General features: G+C 37.5%; 1 protein-coding gene and 1 long non-coding RNA gene across 10 annotated transcripts in view; one reads left to right on the forward strand and one right to left on the reverse strand.

The window, feature by feature from the left end:
- bcor (BCL6 corepressor) overlaps window positions 1-20,528 on the forward strand; it is a 299,088-nt gene that overhangs the window by 267,470 nt on the left and 11,090 nt on the right. For all 9 annotated transcript variants that reach the window (XM_063050808.1, XM_063050816.1, XM_063050807.1 and 6 more), the window contains 4 exons: window positions 2,258-2,595; window positions 12,910-13,179; window positions 17,795-17,961; window positions 19,695-19,840. In XM_063050808.1, coding sequence (XP_062906878.1) covers window positions 2,258-2,595; window positions 12,910-13,179; window positions 17,795-17,961; window positions 19,695-19,840 — 921 coding nt within the window. The remainder of the gene's footprint in view (window positions 1-2,257; window positions 2,596-12,909; window positions 13,180-17,794; window positions 17,962-19,694; window positions 19,841-20,528) is intronic.
- Window positions 18,013-20,528, reverse strand: part of LOC134348040 (uncharacterized) — a 50,552-nt gene continuing 48,036 nt past the window's right edge. Inside the window, exons 2-3 of the long non-coding RNA XR_010018335.1 lie at window positions 19,660-19,797; window positions 18,013-18,954 (exon numbers count right to left, since the gene is read on the reverse strand). This is a non-coding gene — a long non-coding RNA (uncharacterized LOC134348040). The remainder of the gene's footprint in view (window positions 18,955-19,659; window positions 19,798-20,528) is intronic.

Below are 20,528 nucleotides of genomic sequence, written 5' to 3' on the forward strand. Positions count from 1 at the left end.
CTCAATAATTATCTAGCTCAGCTGTGACCTTCCACTCCACAGAATTCCATTTTGTTGGTAGGGCACACTTGCCTGCCTTTAGAATGACTTTACAGTCAAATCCCCTGCTGTAATCCTTAGAATGCTCTGCTCCTTTCCACCCTTCCCACCATCATTTGTTCATCAGAACTATGCTGTTGAAGGAATGTATTTCAGTTGATGTAAATAATCATGAATGTTTCATGATTTTGTGGTAGTGCAGATTCAGCACACAGTATGAATAAAAGCAAAACATCATCCATCCAGAAAGAACCTAAAATACCATACAAATATTACAGAATCCAAATACTCCTTGGATGTCTTGGGGATTTTTGTCTCCATTAATCTGATCTGAATGTTTGTTGTATGCAATTGTTTGAAGAATTTCTTGGTCTGAACCCTAACTTTAACCACTGAACCTGCTTAAATTTCTTGCCTTTTTTAAAATGAGCAGTTACTTATTGTACAAGGATCAGAATTACCTCAGCTGAAACAGCCAAGGTTCCTCAGTTTCCCCTTATTTCTCAATGTTTTCAGTTTTTAAATGTCTTGTGTTCAATGGCCTTTGAAACAGTGGATTTAAATAAATAGAATATTTTTAAAATATTTAATCATCTTGTAACAAAAGTAGTGAAAATATGTACAACAAAATTATTTTGGTATCCACTGGTGTTTATTGGATGAAAATGGACAGCATTACAGATGCTGGTTATAAGTGATTGTCGGGAACCCCCTAATCAAATAAGTCCTAGAAAATCTGCACCTGAGAATATATTTACAAAAAGCAAGTAGCAAAAAAATAGTTTGGGAATGATGGGTCCTTTCACTCCATTAATACTTAAGACATTAGATGTTAATAAAATTATCACAGAAAACACAACTTTTTGCTTTCCTTCAAGTCTACCCCACCATATTAAATCTCTGAAGTCCTTAAAAGTCTACATTGAAACTAACGTCACTGCATATGTTGCTTTTAATTTTGGTTTTACATGTTGCTTCCTGACAAGGGGATATAACTCACCCTGCAACTAAAATGACAAGCCCCATTGTGGAAAACTATCTCTTTCCTCCGCAACTGTTGCTGTAACAGAATCTCTGTTACTTCACCACAGTCATGCACTTTACTGGTTCATTGCTTCGTGAAGGGTGACCCTTCTTACCCTGAGCCAGGAAGTTCCAGGAAGTTATTTTGGTTCACAAAGTGGAATCCTGAACAAATCCATCAAGTTAGCAGAGTTTTCTGGCATGAAAAGTATTTTCCTCTGGATTTGTGCGCATGATTTGGAGATGAGTAAATGCTTTCTTACCCTACCTCCCCCACTAACTGAAAGTTGAGCACCTAATGTCATGGCACTGCATGTGCCCAGCTGGAGGCTCTTGTCTATGGTAGCTATATTTTTCTTTAATTAACCTGGCTCTTAAAGCAGGGTGAGGAGAATAGATTGAAGGAGGAGCAGAATGATGGAGAAATCAAGGGGAACAGGAAATTGGAAGGGCACAGTGAACAGTGGATTGAAACATGAGCACAAAGTTAGAGGAAGGATAAGATCAACAACTGGAGGGAAAGAAAATCGGAGAGGAGAGAAAGATATTGATGTGTGTTAAAGAGTGGTATGGGGAGGAGGGAACAGAAGAATGGACAAATAATATACTCACTGGATTCCTCAAGTTGTACACCTAACAACCACCACATATGTACATTCATACATTACGGTGATTGTAGAGGGTCTAACAGTGTAATTATGATCTTTATAAACTATTGTTTTCTACTACATACTTGTAGTGTATATGTACAACTGTCAAAACACAGACTAGTAAAAAAGCTGCCATTTAAGCTACATTTTCTGTCCTGGATATCCTGCAGCATTCATATCTGTTTGTTCCCCGATTAGTTTAGAAAGTTATAGTGACTGCAAGTTAGTTCTTTACTGTGTTCAAACGAGTGACTAATCAATCCACAGGTATTTTTTACGCCAGCTAGTCATTCATATTGTAGTAATATAGAAACCAGTTTCAAAACATTTGTAAACATTACCCTGCTTACATTGAGGAGATAGACCATATTTCTGAAACTGATTTCTGTACTTGACAACTCAACTTTCTTAAACCTATTTAGAATACTGTGTAACTTCTGCAATATTCAAATGATCAATTTGATGTTGTATTGTTATAAAACTCAGCAATTAGGTCTAAAACTTCAGCAATTTAGTTAATGAAAATGATGTTAATTTCTTTTTAGGTTTTTCTACACCTCCAGTATCTCCAAGGAAAAAGATTGCTCTATCTGGAACAACAAGTACAAGCTGGCAAATGCAGCAAAACGCCACCAGCACACCACTGTCACGGTTATCAACTAAAAGACAAAGAAGCAAGGAAGGCCGCAAACTGAGCGTCTTATGTTCTGGAAAGGAGGATGACCATCTTTTTTCGCCAATCTCACCAAAGTATTCAAACACTGAATGGGAAAAACCTTCAGGAAAGCGTCAGTTCAAAACAAAACATCTAATACGTCAAGATAAAAGAAAGTTATCTTTGACAGCAGATGACTCAACTGATATCGAGAGCTCAGAAGACAAGGTATAATAATAGTTTATTGGTATTTTTACATTCAGTGTTATATGGCTAACAATTACAATCATGGAAGGTGGCTCCTGTACCACATCTCCATTATCCTTAGTTATAGATAAAGTTCACGTTAAGATAAAAATCACGCAGTTTGTAATTTATAGATGTAAAATTGAACAAAGCTTAAGCACCTTCAGTAGTATAGTTATTCAACAAATAATGCCTTAAGTTCAATTGATAGTTCAGTGAGATGGTATGCAAACTATTATAGTATTGAGCCAATGATATTTGACCTTAGTTCAGTGTTTAATTAGACTTAGAAGGGAGAAGAATGATTCGCAAAGCTTTTCTTAACACTATAACTTAATGACAGCTCAAAAGATTTCTACTTCAAAATGTCTATTTTCTATCCCATTCATATTTTAACTTAGATATTAACCCTTCTATCAATTTTATTGGATAATATTTCTGCTTGCTGTGAGAAGGCATTAATACAAAGTTTATTGTCAACAGTCATTTTTAGGCTTTTTATATTTTCTCCTTGATTATAATTCGATTCCCCACTGAGCTGGCATTTAGGATAGTTATTATTGGAGGTTCTTGCAATTTTTCTGTCTTTATCTTTGCAGTAGAATCCAAATACACTGACTAGTGAGAATGGTTTGACACTCCTACTTTAAATACTATCATATGAATAAATATGTTATGTATATTTAAATATTGTTCCTCTGAAGCAGTACTTCTGTCTGCTTAAGTTTGTAGAAATATTCTTAATATTCATTTAATACTTTCATCAGGGTTCATATAGTGTTTGTAACTTGTATCCTTCAGTTACCCAATAATTACTGAGCTACGTCAAACATAAACAACCATCCGTTTCTAATTCTGGATTGTATTGGCAAACACTCTTAATAAATGCTCATTTTCTTGTTGGTTAACATTTTAAGCTTCCAGTGCTTTCCATTTTTTTTTTGGTTTTATGGTAGCTTTTCAGTCCCTGAGACTTCTCTTCCAGGTAAAAATAACCACATTTATATCTATTGTGAAACATGATTGAAATTCAATTCTTGATTTGATTTCAACTACAACTTTGGCTGATAAGCGTATTTTTATAGTGTTAAAGTAAATCATACAAATGTAGGAACATTCTCAGTCTAATACTTAGTTTGTGGGAATGTTGAACTATTTTTATTGATAATAATGTATTGAATGCTCCCCTAACAGCCTTGATTTATGGAAGGAAAATAACAGGGTAAGAAATGGAAGCTGGGTGAAGATGTTTGACTTCCCAATGAATAAAATTACAGCTATTCTTATGTCTCCACTCCACTTCTTGTAATGATCCCATAGGCCTTGATTCTCCTAATATTTAAAAATTTATTAACTTCTATCTTGCATACACATGGCATTTGAGCCACCACAGCACAGTGAGTAGTGAATTCCAAAAAGTTGCATGAAAACTACAAAAGTTTCTTGTCTAGATTACTGAACAGGTCATTGTTGATAAACATGTCTCAAACTATGTGAAGAAAGGGTTGAGCTCAATTTGGATAATGGTTGCTTGAGAACAGAGCAGAATGATCTTGGGACCATGGAACTTTTTAGTTGCCCTCATGGATGGATGGAATCAGAAGAAGGGGAAAATACACCAGAACGGTTTTACTTTTTTTTTGATGAACATTCAAATTTCTTTATGTTCATCTTCTGTAAACTACCTGTGTTAATAATGAAATATGTGTTTCAACATTGAAAATACATATTTTTAAATGATGTACAGTAATTTTAAAATATGGGTATGAAGAATTAGTGGTATCCTTTGACATCATTTCATTTAATATGGAGTGGATGAAAACAGTTAATGGTAATTAGATATCTTAGCATAAATTTCCTGTTTCTCTACTTCCTTGGTTACTAATTTTCTATACATATCTGTAGGGTTTGTTTGGTTAATTTGGAACAGAACTTGCTGAACCAGTTACAAGCCATGTGCCACTTTCAATATTTGTTGTGTGAGGTTTTGCCATGTGGCTAATCAGTTGGGATTTTGCTGCATAATAATATTTTTCATATTTTGCGGGAAAGAAGAAAATTGTTAAAATCTAGAATCCTTCAAATTTTATTATAGCCTTTGTCTAAAGGAGTTTGGACTTCAGGTTTACAGTGTAGACCTATTTTTCTACATACTGGAGAACAAATCATCCTCTTCTCAATCCCTCCTTCCCTGTTTATTTTTGTGGATTTAACTTGATTTGCAAAGTGAAAACATTTTACGTAATTTGTTTGTGGAAAATATACTAGCATCCATATAATATGCCACTTCTTCCCAGGTGGTAATACTTCAGATAAAATTCACCACAGAAAAGACCCCTAGATTGGATTGTGATTTGTTTTTGATATTCAGTTGTTGTCCAGATTAAGTTGCAATACCATGCGGGACATTATTATTCTTTTAATCTAGCATATGCAGAAGTTTTCTTTCCTGCAAAAATCAGAATGGGTGGGTCATTCCATACCAGATTAAATCAAACTATCTTGTCTTGTAACTCAGCCTTTTGAAACCAAAAGGTGGGAGGTTTTCTTTTCCCCAAGCTGCTAATTTAGCATGATCTGTACTTGGCCAGTATGATTCATGATCTGAATTTGTAGGTATAATGTGAATACAAGTTCAGTGCAATTAATGGAAATATTTTGGAAAGGTTTATGTTGATAACAAGATATGTGTGGTTTAGCATGGTATTGTATGTCTAATTATGCCAAGCGTTTAATTTCACAATGCAGTTTTAAGATTTAGAAAATTCACACTAATATAGGGACAAAAACATAAATTTTGAAAATACTTCTGTTTGTGGATGATACAAAGATGGGTGGATAGGCAGATAGTGTTGAGGAAGCAGGAAGTCTGCAGAAGGACTTAAATATATGAGGAGAATGGGCAAATAAGTGGCAGATAGAATACAGAATAGGGAAGTGTATGGTCATGCATTTTAGTAGAAAGAATAAAGGCATAGACTGTTTTCTAAATGGGGAGAAAATTCAGAAATCAGAGGTTCAAAGGACTTTGGGGTCCACATGCAGGATTTCCTAAAGGTTATCTTGCAGGTTGAGTCTGTCGTAAAGAGGCAAATGCAATGTTAGCATTCATTTAGAGAGAACTAGAATATAACATTGAGGATGTGATGCTGAGGCTTTATAAGGCAATGGTCAGACTGCACCTGGAGCACTGTGAGCAATCTTGGGCCTCGTATTTAAGAAATTATGTGCTATGTTGGAGAGGGTCCAGAAGAGATTTACAAGAATGATTCTGGGAATAGAAATGTTAATATATGAGGTGAGTTTGACGGATCTGGACCTGTATTCATTGGAGTTTAGAAAAATGAGGAGGGATCTCATTGAAACGTAGCAAATATTGAAAGGCCAAAATAGAGTGGACGTGGAGGACTTGTGTCACTAACCATAGTGGAAGAAGATCTACTAGAAAATGTCTGTCATGTGATGTTGTGTTGCATTCAGGGCATTCTATGTAACCGTACATTGTATACTGAACTTATAAATGTCGAAGAGGTGCCCCTGAAGGCAAAGCATTGACTCAACTGTCATTCCCTTCATGAGTACCTCTTCCACCTTTCCACATTTGAGAGTAGCCTTTAATACAACGCCAGTTTATAGGACTGAACTCATTTTTAGACCAGTGTTGGGGCCGTTTATCCACAGAACTGTCCTGAGTTAGTGGAGGCTGTGCTTAATACCTTTTATCATTGACCTAAGGCAACACAATCCAACAGATCTGCTGCACTTGCAGAGAACTTTCAATAGTATTCATCACCATCTTTAGAATTATTTGTGGTCCTGGAGATGTGGAAGGCCAGTGAGAGAAATTCAGCCTCAAAATATTTTTAAAGCAAAATGGATTAACAATACCCATTTATGTTGTGATTTCAATAGACTTGTTAGACTAGGAAGTGATCAAGCGGGTATTGAAGTAAATGTTAGATAATTAAATTTGCAAGTGTTAGACCAGGGTGGCCAACCTTTTACATACCATGCATCAGTTTTTTCATGCACGAGTTCTATATTAACATATTTTTACAAGAATTGAATGGGGGTATAAGAGTTGTATGGCACATCTGAACTCATGAGTGAAAAAATTGACGCGTGCAATGTAAAAGGTTGGCTACCCCTGTGTTAGACACTTCAGTATTCCACTGCTGGTTTAAGGATCCCACTGTATGTAGAACATAGAAATCTACAGCCCATTACAGGCCCTTCAGCCTAGAATTTTGTGCTGACTCTGCTACCTATTCTAGAAACTGCCTGGAATTTCACTAGCGCATAGCCCTTTATTTTTCTAAGCTCCATGTACTTATCTAAGAGGCTCTTAAGAGACCCTATTGTATCCACTTCCACCACCACCGCCAGCAGTGCATTCCATGCACCCAGCACTCTCTGTGTGAAAAACTTACCCCTGACGTCCCATTGGTACTTATTTCCAAGCACCTTAAAACTATGCCCCCTCGTGTTAGCCACTTCAGCCCTGAGAAAAATCCACACGATCGATGCCTTTCACCATCTTATACACCTCTATCAGGTCACCTCTCATCCTCCGTTAATCCAAGGAGAAAAGGCCAAATTCACTCAACCTATTCTCATAAGGTATGCCCTCCAATCCAGGCAACACCCTTGTAATTCTCCTCTGCACTCTCTGTATAGTATCCAAAAATATATTTGAATAGCAAGGAAATAAAGCATACACAAATATAGTTTTTAGTTCTTCAGCCAGGTTGTGTGGCAGACCACAAGACTGAACAGTCTTTTTCCCTGTTTTAATTTCTGTTGAATCAGCAGGAGCACAAGTTCTGGTTCCATAAAAAATAATTTAATCTCTATCTGCTCAGACCTACCTGTGGCTAGGTTGGCATCGAAGGCACTCAGAATTCCTGTGTCCCTGACCAGTGGAATGCAACTGGAGGCCTAGTTTTGAGCTAGTCTTGGCCCAGCCACTTTATATGTACATGATATCAGCCATTTTATCTTGAACTTCTGCCCTCGGCAGCCAACGTAGAGTGTATGCAACTACCGTTGAAATGTTAAGTTTCTTGGTGAGTCTTATAGTGAAACCTTTAGGAAATAATGGTGCACTGTATGCTCCATTACCTTGCATAAAACAAAATCTCAATGTTATGTATGTGCGGAGCAAGAAGATCACGGAGTAGTATGATTAAACAATTTTACTGAGTTATTTTAGTAACAGTACACACTGTGCAACTTACAGTGTGGGAGCTATGAACCAGGCCCACCAAGACAAAAACATGCACACTTGAAAGCCTGTACCCTGAAGAGAGTGCCTCCCGCATGCAGGAGACCCAATCAATTCACCAGGCAATTGATCAGCCACATGTGCAGTCACTACATTCTCACTATCTGATACAGTACATCCCTCTCCCCTGTAGATGGGAACTGTGGAGGAAAGGAATATGTGAGTAAGCTGAGAAAACTGATGAAATGTCTCTCCTGCTTGGTTCCGGTCAATTGGCTGGCGTATCAGAATCCGAATCCGGTTTAATATCACTGGTATATGTCCTGAAATTTGTTTTTCTTACAGCAGCAGTACATTGCAATAATAAAAACTAATTATAATAAGTATAGACATAAAATTAAATTAAATGAGTCATGCAAAAAGAGAAGGACTAAAAAAGTCCTGAAGTAGTGATCACGGATTCATTGTCCATTCAGAAATCTGTTGGCAGGTGGGGAGAAACCTACCCTTATGGACCACCACGGGGGGGTGGGGGGGGGATGCAGCTTCCTATCTGTGCCTTCCTGATTAGCTGATGTTGAGGGAGTGGACAGTAAATCTCCTCTTCTCTTCATGAAACATCCATTGGTTCATCTGCTGGAATGCTAGATTCAGCAGCAGAGGATGCTTCTGTAGTTTCCCAGGCATCCCCATCAGTTTGCCGGCATACCATATATAATTCAAATGCTGCCTAAAAATTCACTCTCCTGATCGCTCGAGCTCTGCTACTTGATCATGACAATGCAGGATGACAGTGCTTGCTGTGAGATGCGTGTGTAGACTTTGTCTCTGGCACCAAGCATTCGTGACCTGGTGTGTGTATCATATTTTTTGTTTCATGGCCTTGTGCTTGCCACAAATTCACTCCTGGATGGCCAACTATAGGAGAGCTGCACTCTATAGTCAATAAGTTGTTGTTCTACTTTTGGGCCATTACAGATTGATAGCGCAAGTATGCATGGGGCTGATCAATCTGATACAGTACACTCAATGTGCATTTTAGAGTCATAATGATAAAAGGCAATTTTGAATAGGAAGGTGGAATCACTAACTGAATTTTTCGCTAATGGAATTTAATTCAGGTATGTGGGAAGTAATGCACTTTGAGGCTCAAATTCTGGTAGGGCAGGGACCAACGGAAGGCTGATGTTTAACAATGTGGTGCAAGTCCATGGCTCACTGAAAGCAGTGACATAGGTAGATTTAGGGTAGTAAAAAATGCATTGATAGGCTGAGGCCTTAAATATAAAAGTTGTAAAGTTATGTTGCCATTGCACAAAATATTGGTTAAGTCACACGTTAGAATATTACATACAGTTCTGGTTGTCATGCTATTGGAAGGATGTAGTAGCAATGGAGAGAGTGCAGAAGGGATTCACCAGGATGTTGCCTGGAATGGAGGGATGGTTGGAATGGTTGTAAGAGGAGATTGGATAGACTGGTTTTATCTTCACTGGAACATAGGAGTTTGAGAGGTGAACTTACAGTGGTTTACAAAATTATGAGGTTTATAGATAAATTAGATCATCAGAATCTTTTTTCCCAGGGCAGAGGAGTCCAGAACTACAAGACACAAATTTAAGGTGAGAGGGGAGAAATTTTAAAGGAGACCTGAGGGGCAAGTTTAAATAGGTAGTGGGGCAGATATAATTATAGCGCTTAATGGGCATTTGGGCAGGTACTTGGATAGGAAAGAAGTTAAGGGATACAGACCAAACGTAGGCAAATAGCATTACTGTGCAGTTGTCATGGCCAATGTGGCTAATCTAAGGTGGGCTTGTAAAGTCCTGATACTGTGTTGTATGATTCTAAGATTCGGTTCCAAGAAGTGGAGCTTTTTTGAAGCCCCATGGCTTCTTAAATCACATTTGTTAAGTAACTAGCCAACCATCCTGAGATGCATGTACATATTCAAGTCTTCAACTGCAATCTTTGTACCTTCTAGCTTCTGCTGTAATCAAAGAAGAATAGTGGTTCATCAAATGGTTAAATCAATTGCACATTTGTTTTATTTTCCACATGAATGTTTAAAACATCAACTGGCGTATTGCTGTCCCTATATGATTCTGCTTTGATTGAGTATAGTGATATCTAATTAAGTATTCTTTCAAAGCATTCATGAAAAGAGATTTCACTTTGGCTGACTACAGGGATTTGCTAATAGTGTACCAAGATTATGATGATCAGAGATCTTCCTAGGTCATGCATTGAGAATGCTTAGCGTGTAAATTAACCACATTATAGACTGTGGTGGCCTGACCTACATGCTGCACCAAATTCTCTTGGATAGGAGAAAGACATACCTGCAAACCATGTCCCCTGTTTTCAGGAACCTTTACAGGAAGGATTTGTAGTTTTTATCCTGTCACATCACTGAAGTGTAAACTATTAGTTGGCTCTGTTTTAGCTAGACTTTACACAAATACCTGCCTCCTAATTGCAGTTCACAATTAACTGATGTGGAGAAATAACGATGGCTGCCTTCAGCTAGCTCACGAGCTATAAACATCTTCAGCTAGTTCAGAAACTATAAACATTTAGTGTAAGCTACCAGGAATAACAAACAAGAATTTGATAATGTGACAGTAACTTCCAAATTGACATCACACGTTTTAGTATAAAAAGTTCAGAAATGTGATTCATTGGTAGTTCAAAAGGTTAAAAATTGGACTAAAAGCATTACTAATAACACCTTTTCTGAAGTAAATTGTGGTAAACTATTGCCGCAAACATGAAGAAGCGAAGCTGGTTCGAAGGATGGGCCATGAGGGTGCACATAAAGCTGAAGTGCAATGTGTTCACGGGGTCACAGATGGAGTTGTTATCGCTGTTGGAGTTGAGCTGAGTGATTTGGAGAGAAGTCGATGCGGAAGAGGTTTGATGCCCGTCCACCTAACCCAGGTGCGAAGTTGGATCGCTCCAAGCACCAAGCCAATTTGGTGAGATCGAGAATGACTTTGGGCTGTGTGGCTGAAGTGTGTCACTGCACCTAAGATCTGGGTCATCGAGCAAGGCATTACCTGGTACTTGGACAATTTAAAAACCAGACCAGATAGACTGTAAAGCCTGAGTGTCAGGACTGGAGACGAAGGTCGGGCTGATTTTGCTTGCTCTCCCACAATTGCTCATTCCTCTCTCTGTAGCGCTGAAGCTGTGAATTGCTCTGGCAGCTGTCATCTCTGTGAGTTCCGTGATGCTTTTGCCCCATTAATATGATGAAATGAGATTGTGGCTTGGCCTTACTCTGGCTGCTCCAAAGAGGAGATCTAAGGACTCAGTCTGGTTTGGAATGCTATTATTTTCATGGTGTGTGTGTGTGTGTGTTTTCCCCTTTCTCAGCACAGTGGTTATACTCTTTTTTAAAAATTGTGTATTTCAGGTTTCTTGCTTTGTGGCTCCCTGTAAGCAAACAAATCTTAAGGTGTATATTTTATACATTTTCTGATGATAAATGTACTTTGAATCTTTGAATTATGAATGTTTTACTTTGGGAAGCATATGAGTCTTTTGACAAGATGCAGAGAGAGTTATTAGGTTGCCTTTGAAAATGAGGGATTATAGTTATGTGGTGCATTGAAGAAGCTGTACATTTTGAGCACAGATGGCTAGAAATGATTTGGAATCACTTGGAATACGCTGCTTGATGGGATGTTTGAAATAGGTGTGCAGTATTAGCTCTCAATATAAAAAAACACATACAGTATTCTGAGGAGGATAACTGGAAGGAATGGGCAAGTGGGTACTTACTGGATTCTTTGAAAGAACCTGTATCAAATTGAAGGATTTACAGACTCCTTTCTGTGATGACTTTCATAATTAAACAGAATAATTCTAAACTTAAAATTTTGCATCCTTGTCACATGATCTTTTCTCACAGCTTCTGAGACCCATCTGCTGGTGAAATCTGATGACCTCCAGACTCGTCCATTCAGTTCCTTTTGCCATTTGCCTCCAATATCTACCCTATATAAACTGTAGCCCATCCAAACCTCAGTTTGCTCACATCTTACTCTGCACCAAATCATACTAAAAGATCACCTTGACACACTGGTTCTTGGTTCTTCTATCTGCCTTCTCTAAGTTACACTCCCGTGCATTTTAAACTTCTGTCTCCTCCTTCACACTGGCCAAACTTTTGCATCTCTACTGGTATTACTTCCCCTGGCCCAGCATGCATTATTTCTTTCTTATTAAATTTCTATAAGGCATACATCTGTACCTTAACAACACTTTAAATTCTGGTAATTTTAAAATAAAGAATTGAAATTTGTTTTTTTAACTTATTTAGAATAGATAGGCATTGACAGTTGTTGACCCATATGAAGAAACTTCCAACAATTGAAGAACAAGCACCTCATTATTTTTAATTTTATTGTGAGATATGGACATTACTGCAAAGGACAATGTTAATGTGACACAGACTAAAGACATGTATATGCCAGCTGAGAGGGGACTTTTGGAGAACTGGCTGAGTTTTAATAACAATTTGGAACTTCAGTGGTTCCTTTTCTGGTGCTAGTCTACATATTTATAGATTTTTTGAATGCCTGTTCAGAAGAAATTGCCATTTGAACCCATGAGCTCTGAGTTGCTTTCCCAGTCCCAAACACTTTACAACCAAGTCCCCATTTTCAGAAATGATTAGTTGAAAATATGCCATATTTCAATTAGTTTCATTGTTTTTTTTTCTTGGTACATATGTATTAACTGTTTCACCTCTGGTCTTGAGTCTTGTGTCGTTGCAAAAACGTGCACAATTTTGCTCTATACATTGATTTCTTACCTAAATAATGACATTAATTGTATTTCACAGTAGTTCATTGTATTTAAATCACTTTAAAGATGTTTCTGAGAAATAAAGCACCATGTAAATGCAATTGTTTGCTTTGTTAGTCCAGCTAATTGAGTATTTTTTGCTAATTGTGCAGAAAACTTAGATCAAATATCAAATATCTGCGAAGTTATTACCTTTGCAAGTTAGCTCTGTATCTGTCTATTTCATTAACAATTTTCTCATTGCTAATTTACTGCAGGCCAGTGTGATCAGGAACCCCAGAAAACGCCCAGCACTAACTACGGACATAGATGGCATACCAAAGAAAACATGCGAGCAGAGGTCTTCTGATCGTTTGTTGCCGATTTCATTAATACTGCAGTCTTCCCAGCCACTGAATGCACAAACAGTCAGCAGTCCACAGGAGACACCAATAAATCGCCCCATGCCACCAGAAGCACGCAGACTCATTGTCAATAAAAATGCTGGTGAGACTTTGCTGCAAAGAGCAGCACGTCTAGGCTACGAGGTAGGTATTTGAAAACAGGTGGTTTTATAATTGAATATTTTGTTGGTATTTAATCAAAATTCATATTTTAATTTCTTAAAACTGTATCCTATTTGTAATAGCCACATTGATTTTAACACATGCGCTAATTAAACATTATTAGTCTACATTTTTCCATGGAGTATACACAGTGTTAAGATGAATATTACCTTGAACCTACTCTGCCATTTAAAGAGATATATGGTTAAATTTCTATCTCAAATCCATTTCCCTTGCCGATTTCTGTATCCACGGATTCTCTTAGATCCATCTCAGTTGCTGTATTGAGTGCTCACAACCTTTTGGAGTAGTGAATTCCAAAGATTCATAGCCCTCTGGAAAAAGTAATTGTTTATTTGAGCCCTTAATGGCTAACACCTTACCTGAGACTTCACCATCAAGTTACAGACAGCATCCAACCTACAAGCCTATTGGGAATCTTGTGTTTCTCAGTGACATCACCTGTTGTTCTTTTCAGACTCCAAATGTATTCGAACTCGTCTCCTAGGTCAGCTCTGCTATCAGTAGGCAACCTAGCTGTACTAACTCCCAAGGCTTGCATATCCTTTCTGCACCAAGTGAGGTGTTAGCGACCACTATGAACACTCTTGCGTACTCCAACCCATTTTTTCCAAATTCAAAATATCACTTGCTTTTAAAGTAAATAATCTCACTTCCTCTCATATTGTATTGCCTACCCCTACCTAGCCTAGTTGCTTAACTGATTGATAAAACACATGTCATTTTCTCACAAGAACATCAACATTCTTAATGTTTCCAACATTTTCTGCCTTTATTTCTGATGTTCATCATTTGCATTATTTTGATTTTCATTGTTGATTTCTCTTCCATGAAATTCAATCTTGAAGGAACTCTGCTCCTCTCATTGATGAGATTTCCATCTGTCTCATTTGCCTATCCGGTGTTGAGTCTTCAAATTGAAATGTTAACTCCGTTTCACTTTCCACAGATATTGCAGAGTGTTCCAGCATTTTTTGTTTTTCTTTTCGGCGTATTGTACTTTGTCTTTTCATTCTTTTTTTAGATGTATTGCACTCTGTCCTTTCTTATCATTAAGTAAATTAATGTAGCTGAAAGATCTGAAAAGACCTGTTTATTCCAACACCCTTGTTTTCTGTCCATCTTATGTAATAATTTATAAATTTGGTTATTTAGTCAACTTAGACAAGTGTCTTACACCTCATATTCTTAATAACATGCCATATGTGCATCTGAAATCTTTAAAACCATCTGAGAAACATTTAAAATATTCACTTGTTGAGCCATGAAGTATATTCTGTTTTATAATTTTGATGTAAATAATTCCCTAAGTACTTCAACCATGTTAACATTATATTAATGAATCCCTCAAGTAGTTAATTTATAATAAATAGGATGTCAATTTTATTCTATTGGAATTCACTATAAAAATATTTGATCAATACTATTATAATCTGTACATTTATAGTTTGCAATGTGCTTAACTTGTCATAGATAGAAAAACTTGATATTTAAATTATCACGTCTATAAGGGAACAGAAGCATTACTTGATTCATCTACCCACATTAACTATCTCAGTGGAAATGGCACTAATTTATAATTAAGATGGGGAAAACCTTTTTGTGCCAGTTAGGTGTTTCAAATAGAAATGTTGCTGATAACACTCATTATGGTTTTAAGGTTTATATTTAAGAATATTTTTAGCTGGTACAAAGAATGCCAGTAGTTTCATTATGCTTTATTAAGATCTTGTGTACCATGACTTTGATATGGAAAATGTCAAAACCACATTTCCAATTATAGTACTGATGACATCAGAAGCAATAATGTTCCAGTATCCTGCCCCACTTGGTACGAGGACTGTTTCAGTATTATGATCTATTAGAGCCAGCAAGTCTTTTCCGATAATAGAGTGTCTCAATACCATTACATTTATTATGTAACTGAATTAATTGAATAATATAATTTATGGTAGAATCCAGACTTGATCTCTGAGGGATCCCACTAACAGAAGACTGCCAATCTGAAAAAGACCCATTTATTCTTCCTCCCTTGCCATCAATTCTTTATTCAATTATTTACGGACTGACTCAGTCCATAGAACGTTGACTTATGTAAACTATATTAAATTGTCAAATTCACCATACAAGACACTGTTGATATTAGCTTTTTGCATTTGCCTATATTTTCAATCAATTTGTGTTGAAGGAATTGCAATTAGGTGGTATATATGAACTTCCAAAAGGCACTTGAAAAAGTATCATATTATAGTCTGGTCACCAAGAATGACCACCATGGAATAAAAGGGCCTGAGTAACAGAAATCAGAGTAATAGTAAAGCATTACTTTTTAGATTGGAGGGAAATATACAGTAGATTTCTCCAAGGAACAATTTTAGACCACTGTTTCTTAATAATATGCTAATGATTTGAAATAAGTGCAGAGGGCATGGTCTCCAAATTCACAGCTGGATGACAGATGGAATTTAATGCAGACAAGTGTGATCTGTTGCACTTTGGGAGGACAAACCAGGGTAGGACTTAGACGGTGAGTGGTCGGGCACTGTGGAGTGTGGTAGAACAAAAGGGATCTGAGAATACAGATCTATAACTCCTTGAAAGTGGCATCTCAGGTGAATAGGATCGGAAAGAAAGCTTTTGGCACATTGTCCTTCATAAATCAAAGTACTGAGTACAGGAGTTGGGATGTTATGTTGAAGTTGTATAAGATGTTGATGAGGCCTAATTTTTGGAGTATTGTGTGCAGTTCGGTCACCTACCTATAGGAGAGATGTCAATAAGATTAAAAGAATGCAGGGAAAATTTACAAAGATGTTACCAGGACTTGAGGAGCTGAGTTATAGGAAAAGGTTGAACAGGTTACGACTATTCCCTGGAGTGTAGGAGAATGAGGGGAGATTTGATAGAGGTATATAGAATGATGAAGGATTATAGATAGGGTAAGTGCAAACAGGCTTTTTCCAGTGAGGTTGGGTGAGACTAGAGCTAGAGATCATTGGGTTAAGGATGAAGGTGAAATGTTTAAGGGGAACATGAGGAGGAATTTCATCACTCAGAGGGTGGTGGGTGTGTGGAATGAGATGCTTGACGAAAGTTGTGGATGCGAATTAGGTTTTAATATTTAAGAGAAATTTGAATAGATATATGGATGGGACTGGTATAGAGGTGTGGATGCAGATTAATAGTTTGGCATGGACTAGATGGGTTAAAGAGCCTATTTCTGTACTGTAATGTTCTATGACGTGGCGTGTGGCCAAGTGGTTAGGGCGTTGGGCTCACGATCTGAAGGTCATGGGTTCGAGTCTCGGCCAAGGCAGCGTGTTGTGCTCTTTGAGCAAGGCACTTAACCACAGACTGCTCTAGTCCACCCAGCTGAAAATGGGTACCGGCAAATGCTGGGGGTTAACCTCGCAATAGACTGGCATCCTATCTGGGGGGGGGGGGGGAAGTCTTGTACTCTCAGTCGCTTCATGCCACAGAAACTGGCATAAGCACCGGACTGATGGGTCACAAAGGCTCGGGACGGACTTTGACTTTGAATGTTCTATGACACCAATAAGAGGAGATGCAAGTTAGAGGAAACAGTTGTAAAATATGTAGAATATATTTTCCTCCAATCACCTTAAAAATATGCCCTCTTGTATTAGGCAATAAGGTGCTGGCTGGTCCACCCTATCATATGAGGTCTAACCAGAGTTTCATAGAGCTGCACCATTACCTTGTGGTTCCTGAACTCAATCCCTGACTAATGAAGGCCAACACACTATACGCTTCTTTAACCAACCTATCAACTTATGTGGCAGCCTTGAGTGGTCTATGGCCATGGACTCCAATATTCCTCTGTTCTTCCACACTGCTAAGAATCTTGCCATTAACCTTGTAAACCTCTTTCAAGTTCAACCTTCCAAAATTTATCACCCTCCTTTCTCCAGGTTTCTCAGCTCAGCTCTGCTTTGCATCCCATCAACATTCCAGTGTAATCTTCGACAAACTAATACATTATCCACTACACCACCAACATTCGGAAACTTACTAACCTACCCTTCTGCTTCCTTGTCTAATTAACTTATTAAAAATTACAAAGAGCAGGGGTTCCAGAAGAGAACCCTATGGAACATCACTTGTCATCAACCTGGAGTCAGAATATGCTCCATCTACAACTATCCTCTGCTTTACCTGACTCCACGCAGCCAAGTTTCCCTGAGTCCCATCTCTCCAGACTTTCTGAATGAGCCTACCATGGGGAACCTTGTTGAATGCCTTACTAAAATCCATATACACCACATCCACCACTCAACCTTCATCAATTTGTTTCGTTACTTCCTTGAAAAGGTCAATCAGGCTCTTGAGGCCTGCCCTTCACAACACCATGCCTACTATCTCTAATCAGACTCTGCTTCTCTAAAAGCTCATGAATCTTGACTGTAAGAACCCTCTCCAATAGTTTTCTCGTCACTGATACAAGATCATGTATAAAAACACAAATTTATAGAATTTTCTTGACACATTCTTTCAAAAGTTTCACATTTGTTTCATAATAAGAGACAAATAAATTCACTTTTCTCTTCTTCCCTAGGAGGTGGTGTTGTACTGTTTAGAAAACAAGGTTTGTGATGTAAACCATCATGATAATGCAGGTTATTGTGCTCTACATGAAGCCTGTGCTAGAGGATGGCTCAGCATTGCATGTCACCTTCTGGAACATGGAGCTGATGTTAACTGCAGTGCCCAGGATGGAACAAGGTACATATTTTCTAAATTATACCAAATTACTGTCATTAAAAGAGTGGGTAATGGCCATTCAACCTGCAGTACTGATGTGCTACATTCATATTTGAACCTTTTGATGCTCGTTTATCAAAGCAACTAACATTTGTAGTTTTCAGTGTGAAGATTTGTTTGCAAAAACTTTTCATTAGGCTATACTCTTTTAGAAAAGTCTCTTAAGAAGCATTGTGACTAAAATTTAAAAACAATTGAATTTTTTAAATGTAGGTTTTACTCTCCAAAATTTACATGGTGATTTTTGTTTAGCTTAGCGAAGTAGAATTACAATAATAAAGACTTCCTTTCTGTAGGACCAAATTTCCACAGCATTTATGTCTGTTGTGTTCCTGTGACAGAGTGAGGTAGTTACAGGTACAAGTTGGGATCTTGTGATTTAGGCCAATTTTCTAGTGTAGTGTTGTGCGAACCATTTCATTGTTAATCGGTACCATCTTTTTGACATAAATATTAAACCAAATCTGTCTATTTCCTCAACTGAATTTAAAAGATTCCAAACACCATTTTGAAGATTATGTCCAGAGTCTTGATCAATATTTATACTACAATTAACATTACCAAAATAAAATAGATTGTCTGGACATTCTTTTGTCATTGATGTTGGTTCTGGTTTTTCTGAGTGCAAATTTTCTGTTTTCCCTGCAATAGAAGAGACTAAATTTTAAAGTATTTAATTAATTGCAAAATGTTTTGTCTGGAGATCACGTGAGGAGCTATAAAGGTGGCCACTTTATTAGGTACACTTGCTCATTAATGTAAATACCTGATCAGCCAATCATGTGGCAGCAACTCAATGCATAAAAACATGCAGACATGGTCAAGAGGCTCAGTTGTTGTTCAGACCAGTATCAGACTGGGGAAGAAATGTGATCTCAGTGACTGTTGATGCCAGGTGGAGAGGTCTCAGAAACTGCTAATTTCCTGGGATTTTCATGCTCAACAGGCTCTAGACTTTACAAAGAATGAAAAGAATGAAACATCCAGTTAGTGGCAGTTCTGTGGGCAGAAACACCTTCTTAATGAGATAGATCAGAGGAGAATGGTCAGACTGGTTCAAGCTGACATGAAGGTGACAACCACATGTTACGACAGTGATGTGCAGAAGAGCATCTCTGAATGAACAACACATTGAACCTCGAAGTAGGTGGGCTACAGCGGCAAAAGACCACAAACATACACTGAGTGCATTTATGTAATTGTTCAGATTAGATCTTTACAACATGATCTCAGTTGGCACAGTGATATGACACTGTATTTGCCATTGGTAGTTGTGTTCAGTTGACCCTTTTATGTCAAATGCTTCTGTCTTTCTGTTGAACAGCAATAGGCCTGTTTCTTTAACCTGTATTTACACATGTGCAATGAATATGGACCATCAAGATATCCCAACAGACACCAAACCTGTAACCTCAATGCATCTCAAAGGAAATAAAATTACTCGTTCAAGCTTTATGCTAAGCTGGTGTTTATTGCTTTCTGATTCAATGTACATAATTATGGACATATTGGTTACTGCTTTAATGTCATCATGATTGACTCTTTCCCAGTGTTTACTATCTATATATTTAGTTACCTGGAGAAGTTGTGCATTAACCCATCATAAATTACAGGAGAAGTAAAAGACAGAAAGTTACATCTGCAATTATGTTTGCTTACCACCAAATTAAATTCTAATTTTGCTTTTACTGTAGGCCGATCCATGATGCAGTAGAAAACGATCACTTGGAAGTGGTTCGACTATTGCTTTCATACAGCGCAGATCCAACACTGGCCACATACTCTGGTCGAACTATTCTGAAAATGGCACATAGTGAAGTGATGGAGATGTTTCTGTCAGGTATGCTCATATTCTAATTCAAATTGTACTTGGTAAAATTACCTTTGATATCAATTCAGCAGCACAATAGTGGAAACCTTTAAAAATAATCTGATTCAAGTTAATTGCCACAGAAGGTTATATTTTAACCATTTCCTATGGAAAAACATGACAAGCAAAAATAACTGACTACTACTGGCAAGAATGAAACCTAGATTGGTTGATTAACAGCAGAGTACATGTTAATATGGATAAAATACTGTGTCTGAATTCATAATTAAAAAACATTGCCTGACTGCAGAATATTTAAAACTATAATGGTCCATTGGCTCAATAGATTAAGTTTAAGAAATACCACTGGCCTTGATTATACTTTAAGCTGACAGACAGAACAATTATTTTGAGAGATGATAAAAATACTGACAGAAAATGTTAGGAAAAAATGAATATTGTCAGGTATAGTCCGTGAGCCAGTAGGGTTGGTCGGTACCATCTGAGGGGAATAATGCTGATAGTGATTTTTGGCAAGGTATACATCTCTAGAGTTAGAAAATATGTGATAGCATTGCACCAGAGGTAGCTTTATTAGTTCAAATAAGTAATCACTTTTTGTATATATTCCATATTAACATCAGTACAGCAGAAAATATTACCCCACCCCCCCAAAAGGTAAAAAACCTCATTTGGAGAGATTTCTGGAGTTTATCAA

This window comes from Mobula hypostoma, chromosome 6 (genome assembly GCF_963921235.1).
Source record: "Mobula hypostoma chromosome 6, sMobHyp1.1, whole genome shotgun sequence".
In the NCBI taxonomy this organism is placed as follows: Eukaryota; Metazoa; Chordata; class Chondrichthyes; order Myliobatiformes; family Myliobatidae; genus Mobula; species Mobula hypostoma.